The sequence below is a fragment of the Balaenoptera physalus genome (assembly GCF_965194825.1).
Source record: "Balaenoptera physalus genome assembly, chromosome: 16".
NCBI classification, from domain to species: Eukaryota; Metazoa; Chordata; class Mammalia; order Artiodactyla; family Balaenopteridae; genus Balaenoptera; species Balaenoptera physalus.
The window spans coordinates 29,783,760-29,800,710 of record NC_138898.1 but is presented as its reverse complement, the minus strand read 5'-3'; the positions used below and the strand labels follow the sequence as shown (position 1 = coordinate 29,800,710).

The following is a 16,951-nucleotide window of genomic DNA, read 5'->3' as shown; positions in this document are numbered from 1 at the left end:
CAGTTCCCTGTGCTATACAGTAGATCCTTGTTGTTTATCTATTTTATATATAGTAATGTGTATCTGTTAATTGCAAACTCCTAATTCATCCCCCCTTCCCCTTTGGTAACCATAAGTTTGTTTTCTATGTCTGTGAATCTATTTTTGTTTTGTAAATAAGTTGATTTGTATCATTTTTTTAAGATTTCACACATAAGTGATATCATATGATACTTGTCTTTCTCTGTCTGTCTTAGTGTGATAATCTCTAGGTCCATCCATGTTGCTGCAAATGGCATTATTTCATTTTTTTTATGGTTGAGTAATATTCCATTGTGTGTGTATATATGTGTGTGTGTGTGTATGTATGTATGTATATATATATATATATATATATATATATATATTCCACGTCTTCTTTATCCATTTATCTGTTGATGGACACTTAGGTTGCTTCCATGTCTTGGTGACTGAAAATAGTACTGCTATGAACATTGGGGTGCATGTACCTTTTAGAATTAGAGTTTTTGTCTTTTCCAAATATATGCCCAGGAGTGGGATTACTGGATCATATGGTAACTCTATTTTCAGTTTTTTTAAGGAAATTCCATACTATTTTCCATAGTGGCTGCACCAATTTACATTCCCACAAATAGTTTAGGAGAGTTCCCTTTTCTCCATACCCTCTCCAGCATTTATTATTTTTAGACTTTTTGATGATGGCCATTCTGACAGGTGTGAGGTGATACCTCATAATTTTGATTTGCATTTCTCTAGTAATTAGTGAAGTTTAGCATCTTTTCATGTGCTGTTGGTCATCTGTATGTCTTCTTTGGAGAATTGTCTATTTAGGTCTTCTGCCCATTTTTTTGATTGGGTTGTTTTTTTGATATTGAGCTGTATGAACCATTTGTGTATTTTGGAAATTAATCCCTTGTTGGCTGCATTGTTTGCAAATATTTTCTCCCATTCCATAGGTTGTCTTTTCATTTTGTTTATGGCTTCCTCTGCTGTGCAAAAGCTTTTAAGTTTAATTTGGTCCCACTTGTTTATTTCTGCTTTTGTTTACATTACTCTAGGAGATGAATCCAAAAAACTATTGCTGTGATTTATGTCGAAGAGCGTTCTGCCTATGTTTTTCTCTAGGAGTTTTATAGTATCTGGTCTTATATTTAGGTCTTTAATCCATTTTGAGTTTATTTTTGTGTATGGTGTTAGGAAGTGTTCTAATTTCATTCTTTTACATGTAGCTGTCCAGTTTTCCCAGCAGCACTTATTGAAGAGACTGTATTCTCTCCATTGTATATTCTTGTCATCTTTATCATAGACTAATTGACCATAAGAGCGTGGGTTTATTTCTGGGCTTTCTATCCTGTTCCATTGATCTATGTGTCTGTTTTTGTGCCAGTACTGTACTATTTTGATTATTGTAGCTTTGTAGTATAGTCTGAACTCAGGGAGCATGGTTTTTCTAGCTCTGTTCTTCTTTTTTTTTTAAATTTTTATTATTTATTTATTTATTTGCGGCTGTGTTGGGTCTTCGTTTCTGTGCGAGGGCTTTCTCCAGTTGCGGCAAGCGGGGGCCACTCTTCATCGTGGTGCGCGGGCCTCTCACTATCGCGGCCTCTCTTGTTGCGGAGCACAGGCTCCAGACGCGCAGGCTCAGTAATTGTGGCTCACGGGCCTAGTTGCTCCACGGCATGTGGGATCTTCCCAGACCAGGGCTTGAACCCGTGTCCCCTGCATTGGCAGGCAGATTCTCAACCGCTGCGCCACCAGGGAAGCCCCTGTTCTTCTTTCTCAAGATTGTTTTGGCTATTCAGGGTCTTTTGTTTTTTCCATACAAATTAAAAAATGTTTTGTTCTAGTTCTGTGAAAAATGCCACTGGTAATTTGATAGGGACTGCATTGAATGTGTAGACTGCCTTGGGTAGTATGGTCTTTTTTAACAATATTGATTCTTCCAATCCAAGAACACTGTATATCTTTTCATTTGTTTGCATAGTCTTTAATTTCTTTCATCAGCGTCTTATAGTTTTTGGAGTACAGGTTTTTTGCCTCTTTAGGTAGGTTTATTCCTAAGTATTTTATTCTTTTTGATGTGATGGTAAATAATCTAAGATCACTTTAAATTAAATTTTCCATTTGAGTGTTTTTTTTTTTTTGAACACGCAGCTGGTATGGGGATTTTGATTCTCTGTGTGAGGGTTGCCTTGTGGATATAAATTCTCAAAGGAGACTTTTTGTCCACCACTTTCTGCTGAGGTAAAGAGTCAAATGTCCCTTTTGCCTGGCAGGTTTATTCCTTATTGTCTCTTATACAGCATGTGGAACTTTGGTGCCCCAGCTTTGGGTAGGGCTCTACAAAGCATATCTGAATTGAGGATCACCAGTGTACTGGATGCTGTTTGTACCCTGCCCAGGTCCCTACTGGCTGGTGCATCACTCCCAGTTTCTGTGAGTGTGTGAGTCACAGGGTGATCAGGTGTCCCCCTTGATCTTCAGCAAAAGTGTGTTCCTACTTATGTGGTTCTGTGTATAATGGAGCTCTTTATGGACATTGAGCATGTATATTATTAGAAATGAAAGGATCACTGTAGAAATAGTGTCTGACAGAAAAATTCAGTGTCTCTTTCATTTCCCTCCAGTAAGACAAATTCACAGACAAACTAAGGTAATATCAGTAAGATACCAGTTATATTCCTACGGATGAATTATTAAATAGACTTTCTAGTTCAAATCATTCTTAGGTGAGCTGAGGAAAGAAAGAAAGAGAGGAAAGAAGGAAGGAAGGGAAGGAAAGAGGGAAGGAGGGAAGAGCGGTCTTCATGCTTGATGACCCCTGGATAGGCTGAGTAGCGAAGCTTTCAGATGGAATTAGCTGGAAGATCAAACCTGAGAACGCAGAGATGAAAGCACACTTTAGACAGTTTTCTAACGACATGTCCCAGCTGTAAAGCCACACCACATGAACATCCCTCCTCTCTTACCCTTGCCTTCTTTCTCTACCCAACTCCCTAGCTTACCTAGTTTCCTGTTGTGCTTGACAGTCGCAGGAGCCGCCATTAACAAATCCTCTGATGGATGTCTTTCAAGAAAGCTTTAGCGTTTTCTTGATAGAGATCTGGTAACTATTCGAATTAGGAAATCTCCTGTTAAAATATGTCCAAAAATTATTCGAGAGATGAAGCCAAATTTCCTTCTCTTTGAGTGTAAGCTAGACTTAGTGACTCCATTCTAATGAATAGAAACTGGTGGAATTGATAGTGTAACTTCTTAGAACAGGTTATAAGAGGCGTTGTGGCTTCCTCCTTGCTTTGTCTCGGATCACTGGCTCTGGGGGGAAATCAGCTGCTGTGTTGTGAGGACACCCAAGCAGCCCTATGAAGAGGTCCACGTGGGGAGTAATCAAGTCTGTGGATAGCCAGCAAAGAACCGAAGGCTCCTGACAGCAGCTGTGAGTGAGCCATTTGCAAACATATCTTCTAGCCCTGTCAAATCTTCTGATGACTATAGCCCTGCCTCAGATCTTGACTGCAATATGCAGAACCAGAACTGCCCAGTGAAGCCAATCCCAAGTTCTTGACCCACAGAAACTGTGCAAGATAATAAATGTTTATTGCTTTAAGCTGTTAAGTTTGGGGGATAATTTGTTATGCAACAACGGATAACAAATACATTCCTTCACATAAAATTGTGCGTCATCAGAACAGGATAATTTGTCTGTGTTTGTGGTGGGTGTGTAGGGATATTGGTTAACCTTGGAAGCCTGAGGGTAACCACTGGAAGTCCTGGGTTGTTACTGGCACCCTGCTGATACTTGCCCTTGCTGGCAAGGCCTCTTCAGCGGTCTGGCCTCCAGGGCTGATGCCCCCACGAGACTTCGGCACAGAACCAGTATGTGACACACAGCATTGCCGGAGACAAGGCTCTGCACTGCACCCTTTGCGAAACTCCCCCCAAAACCATCTTCCGTGTCCCTTTACAATAAACAATCAAATTGCTTTTAGAATTTTGTGCATGAGTAAGATTTTTATGCCCTAAGAAATATTTTGTTTACTTCAATTAGATAAGAAGAACCACACTGCTCTCTCTCCTTGCCTTGCTGCCCCGGAGGCTCCAGTGCATTTTTGGTGCTTGATGGCATCAGCTCCCCTCCGGCTAGTTTCTGGGGAATCACCATCTTCCCACTCACCAAGGCAGGACTTCAGTTCATTTACTTTTATTTTCATCGGCTTCTTCAACCTTTTGTTTACACTGACTCACCTCCTTTGGATAGAGGTGGTGATCAGGAATGTGGGTCCCTCTGCAACCTCCTCCCAGTTGATGGGGCTGGCAGAAACCTGTCCCAACATGGGCTCCTTGCAAAAAGTCTATGATGGTGGTCATGGTCCTGCCCCCTCTTCCCAAGTCTGGAGCCGAGGGAAACCGCTGTGAGTGCAAGGCCTAGAGCTGCCTGAGCCAAGATACAGGGAAGGGCAGTTAGTGAGGGGAAGGCTCAACTCTTCTAAAAGGTGGATAAAGCCATTGTCCTCCTGTTTTGGTAGCTAACAAGGGCTTGAGACTGAGTAATCAAGGTTTCCGTGTTCACTGAGAAGAGGGAGAATGTGCATGTGTGTGAGAAGAGAGAGGAAGAGAGAACGATTTTGGGGGTGAGGTGAGCCGGTGGGGGCCCAAGGATCAGCCCCAGGACCATACTCCATTAGTCCCAGCTGTCAGTGGGGAGGTTTCTGAGCACTCCTTCCAGAGGCTGACCTCCAAGGACGAGCCTGAGGCTGCGCTTGGCCAGAGTCTGGTCTGACGCCAGGGGGTGCTGGGAGGCAGGTGACACAGTCCTGCCAGCAGAACTGGAGGCCCTAGAGCCCTGCGCCTTCTGGTCCAGGGTCTGGCTTGGGCTAGCAGGGTGATGTGCGGTCCCTGCAAAATGAACAAGACAAGAATGAGGATGTGGGAGATTTCCCTACAGTTTCCTGGTGTGGAACTGGAGCTTTCTGGAGCTGCCCTGTGCTGTCATTAGCTTTCAGTCCTATTTAGTGAGGTGAGAATGGTCGGATCACCCTCAGGCATCTAGGTGCACCTTGGCCTAGTCTTGGCATAAACAGCCATGTAAGAGGAGCTGTCTGGAGAACTAGATTTTGAAGGCTGGCCTTAGGCTAGACTCTGTGAGCCTGGTTTTCTTGAGAATAAAACTGGAGCATAATAACAGCCTCACAGGTGGCTACCAGGGTCAAATATGATGATAGGGTTGTGGAAACTGTTTGGATCAGCCCCAGAATGGTGCTCCTGCTAATCAGATCCGTTTCCAGCTCTTTCGCTTACTTGTTTCTCTCCTTCAGCTCTTTGTTGGGGGCAATTACTGGCTTGTTCTTCACCAAATCCAGTTCCAGGGACATAGAAATAGACTAAGTTTCCATCGTGGATGGTATGGCCTGTGGCTGAAGTCCAGGCTTTGATGGGCACCATGTCCATGTGTGACCTCCAGGCTCCTCCCCGTCCCAGCTTGATGCACGTAGAATCACAGGACGGACAGAGCCAGGGTTCCCCGCATCACTGTAACCGAGCAGGACCCTATGGGGCCTTCCTGGGACAGGCTTTCCCCCATATCCTCTGCTTTAGCTCTTCTCTGAAGTACCTAGATAACAGTATTTGATGCACATTTCCTGAGTTGTTTTACAGATGTGAAAACACCCCACCAAATGGAAGAGGTTAACTACTTGATGACCATGAGAACATAGCCCCAGGCCTCCTGGAGCCTAAGGACTGATAATGTTAACCCCAGTGACACCACCCTGTTCCCTCACCATCAGCCAATCAGAGAATTGTGCATGAGCTGATCACACACCCTATGACCCCCTTCCCTCACCTGGCTTTTAAAAATGCTTTGTCGAAACCCTCTGGGGAGCTTGGGACTTTTAGGGCATGAGCCACCTGTCTCCTTGCATGACACTGCAATAAACCTTTCTCTGCTCCAAACTCTGACGTTTCAGTTTGTTTGGCCTCACTGTGCGTTGGGCGTGTTGCAGCAAAAATAGAAATGAGACTTAAATAGAAATGAGACTTTTCTTTTCTGATAAACGAGGAAAATAAGGAAACAATGAACAGGCTGGGGAAACAGCATAAACAGGCCTGAAAGAGTTAAGCAATCCTGGTTATTCTTTGGCAGTTACTACTAACAAACACTTGTAGCTAGACTTGTCCATCACAAAGTTAAACAAAGCTAATTACTCTCTGACTCCATAGGAATTGTTCTCTGCACCTGGCATTCTTCTCCCCCTACACTCCCTTGTAGCATTCTGCGTTTCAAAAAGAAGGTCACAATAACTTCAGGGACATCAGATCTGGTTGCTGAGCCGCCTGAGGCCAGCTTTGGCTGTATATTTGCAGAAGAAAAGAAAAACATGTAAGACCTTCATTACTTTGAGCCTTATCACCTTCCCAGGCCACAAGCCCTGGGATACAAACCTCTCTCTCTATTCCCCAGGGAGTGGGGCACAGTTCTTGAGGCCCTAGCCCCCTGTGTTTCCTCTTTGCCTGGCAAAGAATAAAGCTACTCTTTCTCGTTTCCATATTTCTTTTTTGGCATCAGTGCACAGAGAGTCAATATTTTGGAATCAAGTTTTAGGGGCTCGTCCAGGATCTTCTCATGGGCAGGTGGCCCTGCAGGGCCCCTTGGCTTGATCGGAGGCTTGGGAATCTCTCTCCACACCAGCCTCCTTCAGGAGAGACGAGCGTTGGGGGATTTCTCTGAGGCCAGATCACCAGGGACTCCCTGCCGCAGGGCCGTGCCCCCTGACCCGCCTTCTCGGCTGCAGAACTCTGAGGCTGCGGTGGAGAATGGGGGAGAGGTTGACCTAGAAGCTGCTGAAGCTTTTTTTTGCCTTGAGGACACCTTCTTTTTCCCTTCCCTGTGCCAGCTCGGACTTCTACTCTGAGAAGACATTAACTCTTGGAATATCAGAAAGAGGGTGTTTGGTACGTCATGACACACCCGCCAGCATTTTGGTAAGTCCTCTGGGGTGCACAACTGAGGTCTTTTGACTTTGTCTGTTTGGGGAACTTCAGTTCCAATTTGGGGAATTCTCCCTGTAAAGGGGAATTCTGTTTGTAAGGTGCCGTTTTGGACAAACATCACAGGCTTAGCGGGACTTGGAAGTCACGTTTGGGCATTACTGATGTTTGGCTTTTTGATATCTGTGCATCTCTTTGCCGCTTGTTTTACTTTGAGTGTGACTTTCCACTAACGAGGTTTGGTTTGAGCGTGCAGACATCTGGTACTAACTGCTTGAACTAAAATGGGAAGCGCTTCCTCTAAGGTTCCACCCTCACCTGGGAACCCCTTGGGAAAATTTTTAAATGACTGGTCGACCTATAGCTATCATCCAGTGACAAAAAAAAATGGCCTGAAAATGGATCTCTTACAATTAGATCTTTAATGCCACAGGATGGGAAAATGGACTGAGGTTCCCTTATGTTCAGGACTTTATGCCCCTTTTATCATAATCCTGCTCTATGTGACTCCGTAATCAAAAGCCTGAGGAATCAAAAAATCTCTCCTAACATTATAAATGATCCCCTCTTAACTCCTCCCAACTCTCAGGGGGGAACCAAGCTTTCCCCACTCCTGCAAGTTCCCTTACTGTTCCAGATTCTTCTGATCAAACTAAGACCCCACCTCCCCAGAGAAACAATCCCTGCTAGGACAACATTTTATCAGCCAGTCTCCCCCTGTTATTAGGGCCAATTCAAGCACGATTTGGTCTATATTTTAGCTATGAAACTATGACTACAGAAAGGAAAGATGATTTTCTTTTGACAGTATGGCCATAATATTCTTTAGACTCTGGAGAAAATTGGTTAAAATAAAACTTTTTTTGAAATTGCCAAACTAATTCTTTTTTACATGTGCAATTAGAAAAAGCTAGCTTGCTGAAGTACTTTTTTTCAGAATTCTGACCCTGAGAGAATAAAAATATGCCTAGGAGAAAGCTTGAAGTTAACACTTATCATGTCCTTGAGATACAAACACGGCCCACTTTGCCTGAGACTTCAGCCTTGGGTTAATTAGTAGAACTTCAAGCCAAGAAAAAAAGGGGGGTGGGGCAAAGAGACATTTTAAATCTCAAGCAGAAGCTATGAGATCTCTGTCTGTCTGGATACCTGTGTATGTCTCAGTATGTGTTCTTGTCTTTGGATTATATTGCTGAGGTTAATTTGTAAATGAGCTCTATTTAATTGGCTTAAAAGAAAAGTAAGTGCTTACAAATCAAACAATTCTAAATACAAGAGAAATTAAGCTAAATGAATTTCAGGTTCACGTGAACTGGGAAATATTCAATATTAAATTAATACTGGTGTTAATGTTTAAGTTTGTTGATCTAATTAATATAGACATGTCTTTAGAGTCATCAACATTAAGTGTACTTTTATTGTGCCTAGGTTTAATATAAGCTAAATAAGATCTTATTATATCTGTTGCAAATTTGTCAACAAGGAAAGTAACTCGATGTGAAGAAACTTTTAAAAAAAGAAAATACAAATAAGACTGTAGAGCAGAAACTAACACAGCATTGTAAAGCAACTATACCCCAATTAAAAAAAAAAAGAAATAATACAAAGGGATCCTGTGAACCCTTTACCCAGTTTCTTTAAATTGTAACATCTTTCAAAGCAGTTTTTAATACAAGCTATACTTATTGGAATAAAATGTTGAAGACATTTAAAAAAAAAGATAACTTCCCTCTGTGAATAAATTTCTATGAGAGTCAGCCAAGCAGTCTGACCCAAGAAACCATGCTTCTACAGCTGACTTCAACCCACTTCTACTCCTGAAAGTCTTCCAAACTCTGAAATCCACGCCTCCCCAAAGTCTTTCAATTTATCCCCATGCCTTGTCCAAATGTTTGCTTTGCTAAAGAAGACTGCCTTGCTAGCATCACTCTTACCCAGAGACAGCATGACTGTCTAACAGAGGAATGGTTGAATAAATAGTAGTATAATCCATACCATGACATTTTCCCTAGTTCTTAAAAAGAACAAGTTAGATCTCTGTCTAATAAATCTCTATCTACTAAATTAAAAAGAAAAAACAAATGAGATAAGAGCTTTGGGTAAACTTTTTAGGAATAATTATGTTTAGGAAAGTCTACTTAAGAATAATCTCTCCAGATATTTGACGACTTGAAAATTTAGAGTAGTGCTAAATTAAGTTAAATGATGGAAGTTTATTGAATAACTAGGCCACTGCCAAATAAAATAAGATACTAAAACATCCCAAGGAGAGATATTAAACTAATTAGGTTGATTTGGTATGTTAAATTACATGCGAAATATTGTCAAATGAGCAACAAATCTTCTTAGGTTATATTGCATGGTAAATGTTACTAATATAGATACTCTAGAAATTATATGGGATTCCTAAATTTCTGATATGTCCGGGTAAAATGTTATCAGTCATAATTCTAGTTATCATCTTAAAGTGTTGTACATCACAGCAGTAACCAAGTTACTTTGTCAATTGCATTGTAATCAGATTTTAAACATGCCTTCTTAAATCTTTTGTCATTATAGACACTTTCGCTTTCACTCGAATGTATTTGCAAAAGTGCTACCTCTTCAAGATTTATAGAAAGGACTTTCTAAGATTAAATTAAAGATTAATTAGGCAAATAAATTTTGTGATTAACAGTAAGCTGGTACCAGACTGGAATTTGGTTCTCTGTTAAGAGAACAAAGTTTTCTTGGAATGCTGCTTTTGATAACAGACTGTGTACATTTCTTTGCCTTTAAGTGATTTATATTTGTTTTTAAAATATTTTGTTACTTTGATAAAGTAAATAAGTATTATTTCACAATGACCTATGAAGATTATGACCCAGGTAGATAAAGTTCATTCTGCTACTACAAAAATTAACCCCTTGTTGTCAGACTTTTGCTATCCTGATGTCCTTGTAGCATGGCAACAGTCTACTCCTAAGTCAGAGAATTCAAAATGGGTCAACAATAGCTGTAAATTAAACAGTCAGGGCTATGGAAAATCCAAGACAGCTGCTTGGCTTTTCCCGGCTCCCTGACAAACCTCATTTTTATTTAATGGGTTAAAGCCTTCTCCTGGCTACAGGGTTAATGCCCTCAAAATGAAAAAAAAAAAAAAAGGTTAAAATGTGTTTTCCACTTGGGGTATACTTCCTACAATCTCCAGTGATCAAGGCACCCACTTCAGTGGACAAATCACACAAGGCTTAACAAAAACTTCACAAACTTCTTAAGAATTATCACGGTCACTATCATCCTCAATCATCAGGTAAGGACAACAGAACTAATGGAAAAACTGGACTCAAACAGAACAAAAATTAATTACATGGGATCAACTGAACTGCTAAATATGATGATAATTTTTATGACTTTTTGTCTGACATATTACTGGCTTTTAATCTTTGTTTTTCAGATATAAAGAAGCTCTTCTCCTCAAGCTACTTATGGTTTACAACAATTTGGTAATTTATACCTGTGGGTAAAATTAAAACAATTTTCTTTTCTCTCTGCCTGGTCCCGCAGAAAAAAATTGGAGACCGTTGGGTAATGAACAGCCTTATCAGGTAAATAAAGAAGACAGTCTCCTGACAGATACAGAAATCTCAAAGTATTTTTAAAACCTCTAGAAGAGAAAAATCCAGCTAGGATGGCGGGCCTTTGGCATGGCTTTCTTGGCCTTGAGAGGACTTTGAGAATTTAGTCTGAGACTCCTTCTGAGGAATTATGCCAGAGTCAATGTAAAGAAACCTATGTGGTCAATGGACCACACTAATTTTAAAAACAAATTAGTCTTGGCTATGTTTAATAGAAATTGGGATAATTTTAGAAAAAATTATGTTTCCCTAAATATTAGATTCTAGTTTTGTTAATTAAGGTCTGTGTTTACTAAGACTCATTTCTCAGATAGTTCCCTGCTGTTATGTTATATTGTTACAAAAGTTAATTAAACTGTCAGAAGGACATTCTAAGTGTGTTTCTGAAGCCTAACTTCAAAAATCAATCTTTAGATGAAGATCAGATGCTCCATGATCTACTACCAGGAGATTAACACCAGCCTATGGTCATTTAAATTTAAAGAAACAGTCAGACTATACTGAGGATAATCAGTCTAGTAACACTAGAAAATTGGGCTGGGTGCCTTATTGTATATTGTGTATATACAAGATAGGTGTATACAATATTAGGTGTATATACACCTAATTGTATATTGACAATGCCAATATACAATTTCCCTGAAAGATAAGGATTGGTACAGAACAGACTAAGTCAGATGACCTGTGATATACTGGGCCACACCTCATGGAAGTTCTTGGCTTAATTCGTACTTATGACTTTACTAATACTGCTAGCTATGTTATTTGTATTTTGTCTATTTTACAAGATTGTTGTTTCCTGCATTACCAAATGTGTGACTGAGCCTCTGATAAAATGATGATATATAGTTCCATATGAGATCAATGATTGTAATAGTGTAACTCTATATATGGAAAGAAACAACAAGAGCGAATATTTTCCTGGACCATAAGAGACTAGTAAGCCAGGTGGTCCAGAGACTTTTTGATACTAGTAAAGCCTAATTCAGTAATAGCACATTGAGTAGCCTATCAACAAAATCTTTACCAGACTTAGGAATGAGCATTCCTAGCACCATGGGATGAAATGGTCATAAAATGCCCCCCCAAACTGTTGTCGAACTTATGACCATGAAGGGGCCCTGCTGACTGGAAACTGACACTTGCGGTCTACCTCTACAAGGATTAAATCATGAGCTGCTACAGCTGCTGACCTTCAACACCCCCTGCTTCAACACCCCCTGAACTCTGTTCAGGGGGGAGATCAGAAATGAGGCATTCTGTGCTCTGGGAAAAACTGACAGAACAGGCCTTCAGATAGTTAGATATTTTCAGGTAAGGATTTTCATAAACCCAAGTTCTTGAATTTTCTCATACCTAGAAAAACACTAAAATTACTAACAGTGGCAACTGCTTTGGTTTATATGTTTATTATATGTTAATACCACATAAAAGGTTAAAACCTACTTGGCTAAAATTAGACAACTGGCTACCTGGCTACAAGTCTCCTCAAAGTGCCAAGTCTAGATTAGGATTCAGCCTCATTCTCCTAAAAAGAATTAAGATCTATTCTGTCTATTAATATTCAGGTGGTCACTCCTCCAACTACTTCTGAGTCTGTTACACCTACATCAATCACACTGGGCTGATAGAAAAGACATCAAAACTATATATGACCATGCCAAATGGCTCCATTCCTTTGGACAGGATAACCCAAACACTGACTCTATCTGGACCACAATTAAAATTGTTATCAAATGTAACTTGGTTCTTATTCCTGCTTTGGCCCCTGGTTACAGTCATTCTTTTCCTGATCCTTGGCCTCTGCCTTTTTTAAAACTGCTTGTTAAGTTTTGTCTCTTCCAGAATACAACAGGTTCACATCAAGATAATCATGATACAGAGATTCCAGCCACTCCTCGGAACAGATCCTGCCAAAATAACAACAGAAGTCACCCTGGGGCCCCTTAATGAGACAAGGCGAGAGCTCCATGACCCCAACTAGGTAAGGTCTATGATATGAGCCCCTTGCCAGTCTGAAGAAGCTACAGAAGACAGACCGTCATCTCTCATCCTATCAATAAAGATTTCTTGGGGTTCATGTATCTCAGGGGGGATTTAAGTAGGAGATAGATGGGCCCCTGGGCTGGACAGCTGATGCTTGTCAAATGGAGCAAAACTGAAGTTTTGTCCTCAGCCAGGTAAGAACGATGCCCATTTCCCTTCCTCCATTGATATGGAGGGAATGAACTAGCAGTGGGGAATTTGTTGCAGCAAAAATAGAAATGAGACTTTTCTTAAATAGAAATGAGACTTTTCTTTTCTGATAAACGAGGAAAATAAGGAAACAATGAACAGGCTGGGGAGACAGCATAAACAGGCCTGAAAGAGTTAAGCAATCCTGGTTATTCTTTGGCAGTTACTACTAACAAACACTTGTAGCTAGACTTGTCCATCACAAAGTTAAACAAAGCTAATTACTCTCTGACTCCATAGGAATTGTTCTCTGCACCTGGCATTCTTCTCCCCCTATACTCCCTTGTAGCATTCTGCATTTCAAAAAGAAGGTCACAATAAATTCAGGGACACCAGATCTGGTTGCTGAGCCACCTGAGGCCAGCATTGGCTGTATATTTGCAGAAGAAAAGAAAAACATGCAAGACCTTCATTACTTTGAGCCTTATCACCTACCCCAGGCCACAAGCCCTGGGATATAAACCTCTCTCTATTCCCCAGGGAGGGGAGCACAGTTCTTGAGGCCCTAGCCCCCTGTGTTCCCTCTTTGCCTGGCAAAGAATAAAGGTACTCTTTCTCATTCCTCCAAAACTCTGTCTTTGTATTTCCTTTTGGCATCAGTGCACAGAGAGCCAATATTTTGGCATCAGGCACACGAACTTGCGCTAACATTACCACTTGGGAAGCAAGTGGCCATCAAGTGGAAACACCCAATTTGGACTTTATGGAGTGAGAAATAAAGTTTTATTGTGTTTGAGCCATTAGCTGTTTTTGGCCTGTTTGTTACATCAGTGTCATTCTAGTGCTTACGTCAAGAAAGAGAAGCTAAATGAGGGCAGCAACAGAGGCTACTGGAGTTTTCCAGGGAAAGAATAACCATCTTCCTCAGCTCTCCCCCACACCCTAGTCCCACTGATATGTTCAGATAACCCTTTCATATACTGTAATATTGACTTAATCAGCATAAAATGGAAAGAAAGAGCTTTAGATCTGTAATAAAAAATTCAAATTTGGAGAGGGGCAAACTTTAGATCAGCAGCCAGTAGAGAAAAGAGGGGAAGGGAGTGGGTAAGGTGGACAGGAACATTGGGACTGTAGTTGAGGTAGGAGATAGATGGGGCCCCCCCAGGGGTAAGCAGCTAGAGTTCATTCCCCAAGGACAGAAACTCCAAAATATCAATAGCAGGATGATCAAGAGAGGAGGCTGGGCCCTGCCCAGATAAGAGATAAAAGACCACATATTTCTCATTCTTGAAGTCGAGGAGACCTTCCTGACTAGAAAGCTCCTTGGAGGTCAAAAGGGGAGTGATGTCAAGGCCACCCATAGGCCTCTTTGCCGGAATCCATCTTGGCTGAAAGATGCTCATGCACACACAGGGGAGGACCCAGAGATATACCAAATACAGACTCAGAACCAGGCAAATCAAAATGATAGGCCAAAGAAAACCCAGAAGAAATGCCCCATATAAGTGATTTAAATTACCACAAGGGCGTGACTCTCTCTGAGCCTGCCCGTGTGTCTATCCACAAGTACTGTACTCTTTTTCCTACTAATAAACACTTTACTTGTTTCACTACTTTCCTTCTTTGTGGGAATTCTTTTCTGCAAAGCTGAAGGGCCAGGGCCTTATCACTGACCATTTGTCTAGTGGCTAGGATTCTGCGCTTTCACTGCTGCAACTCGACCTTAATCTCTGGCCAGGAACCAAAACCTTGCTTAAAGCTGCTGCAGGCCGAGGCCTCCCACGATCATGGGGACATGAATGGACACTGTCAAACCAATGTAAGTTTCTTGCTTTCTCATGTAAAATGTTTTATAAACCTATTTTTTCCTTCCATCGGTGTCCAAATACGTCCATTCCATTTTTTTGTCTTGTTTTTGTTGGTGATATGACAACATAGTATCACATTTACTCCATTTCCTGCCCTGTGTGGAAAAATTAGGGGAATTCAAACACTTTCTTCAGGGACTTCCTTGGTGGCCCTGTGGGTAAGACTCCACACTCCAAATGCAGAGGGCCAGTGTTCAATCCCTGGTCTGGGAACTAGATCCTGCATGCATGCTGCAACTAAGAGTTCACATGCCACAACTAAGAGTCTGCATGCTGCAACTAAAGATCCTGCATGCCACAATGAAGACCCAGCGCAGCCAAAATAAATAAATAAATAGGGCTTCCCTGGTGGTGCAGTGGTTGGGAGTCTGCCTGCTAATGCACGGGACACGGGTTCGAGCCCTGGTCTGGGAGGATCCCACATGCCGCGGAGCAACTAGGCCCGTGAGCCACAACTACTGAGCCTGCGCGTCTGGAGCCTGTGCTCTGCAACAAGAGAGGCCGCGATAGTGAGAGGCCCACGCACAGCGATGAAGAGTGGCCCCCACTTGCCACAACTAGAGAAAGCCCTCGCATAGAAACGAAGACCCAACACAGCCAAAAATAAATAAATAAAAATAAATGGGGAGTTTTTAAAAAATAAAATTAAAAAAAAAATAAATAAATAATAAAAAAACAAACAAAAAACCCCACAAAAAACACTTTCTTCAGCTCCACAGTAAGTGCCAGCCATTCGTTCTTCTGCATTCCATCTCTGAATGAGGCTTCCAAGCTATCGATGGACTGCAGCTGATCTTGCTGACAAGAATGTCTGTAGCTTTGAAATGTCTTCCATATATTTTGGAGACTCACCAGGAATAGGTTCTACATTGACACAGACCTCTTGTCCTCTTTTTGTAACATCCACTTGTTTATGGCTTATTTCAATACTTGTTGCTATTCCAATATCAACAAGTGTTTGCTAGGGATACACACAGGTGCCCATTTTTGCTCCTGATCTGCTTCTACAGTCACTCTCTGCACTACTGGAGCTCAAGAACTGAGGATTTTCATCTTCAGGGAAATATTGCTATGTGCTTAAATTCTTCTCCTAGAGTCTTGCCTATATGTTACAAAGGCATCAAATAAATGATAAGTAATTTCTGCACTAAAAATTCTAACTCCTAAACGCTCAGCCATTTCTTGTGCATCTCATTCAATTTCCACATCGAAGATCAAAATTACCGCATATTGATATTTTAATTTTGACACAGGGACAATCCTTGGAAAATGAGATCAGCTCAGAGATGGTCTCTTTCAATTTGACCTTTCCTCGCTCCCAAGGTAGAGATGGTCTGTGATTATTTCCCTTTGAAGCTCCGTGGCACCTTTTTTGGAATATGTGTGGCTTTTTCTCACCCTGTTATTCTAGCTATTCCAGTGCTGCTCTTTTTTCTAAGAGAATACAAACTGGTTCTGGTGGGAGTAGCAGCTGCTAGATGCAAGTCTCCCTATTTCTCCTCCTAAAGAAAATGCTTAAAACAGCACACAAAACAAATACCTCCTCCAACCCTGGCAGCAGTGATTCCTGTCAGCCAACCTCAGAGCATCTTAAAGGGATCTGGATGGGACACAAATCGTGCTCCTTCGTTGGGTTAAATAGCCAGATATTAAGAGGATATGACACGGGAAATGACAGACTCAGGAGTGAGAGTGAAGAAGACAAAGTCATTTCAGAAACGAAGACGAAATGACGAAGAACCATCACCACAGAAAATGTGGTGAGAGACTCGGGATAGAAATGAGGGAAACAACCCTGGTATTTCCCCATTTTACAGACATTCCTCCTCCTCCTACCAGCTCACGTTCATTGGTTCTCTGTGCCAGGAAGTCTGTGTAGCACTTCACACGCATAATCCCACCTCATTTGTACCACCCGCGAGGTTGCCTGTGATTCACTCTTGTTTTATTTTGCCCAACTTCATATAGCTAATAATTGCCAGAAATCTGATTTCAATCCCAGATGTATCTGATTTCACAGCATTTGCTCTCTACACTTTCCCACGTGACCTTGTAAAAGTAATCATCATGAAATAGAATTTACCTTCTTTGGTGAGCTGGGTGGCATTTTTGGAGTTGCCTTTAGCTGTGTCCTCTGAATCTCTGGCTGTGGCTCTGCCTTTGAAAGATTTGTGGCTCTTTTCAACTTCACGTAGCTGCAGGAAAAAAATGAAAGGTTGATCCTGGCCAGGGAAATGAGTGTTTGAGTTTCGGAGCCCAGGATGGTGAGATCTAGAGGGCAGCCACCTTAAGTAGCCGGTT

General features: G+C 41.5%; 1 protein-coding gene across 1 annotated transcript in view; it reads right to left on the bottom strand.

Annotated features, from left to right (window-relative positions):
- Positions 1 to 3,021: 3,021 nt before the first annotated feature.
- Positions 3,022 to 16,951, bottom strand: part of TMC2 (transmembrane channel like 2) — an 88,682-nt gene continuing 74,752 nt past the window's right edge. Inside the window, exons 18-19 of the mRNA XM_082428579.1 lie at positions 16,734 to 16,845; positions 3,022 to 4,896 (exon numbers count right to left, since the gene is read on the bottom strand). Of these exons, the coding sequence (XP_082284705.1) occupies positions 4,682 to 4,896; positions 16,734 to 16,845 (327 nt within the window). The 3' untranslated portion in view covers positions 3,022 to 4,681. The remainder of the gene's footprint in view (positions 4,897 to 16,733; positions 16,846 to 16,951) is intronic.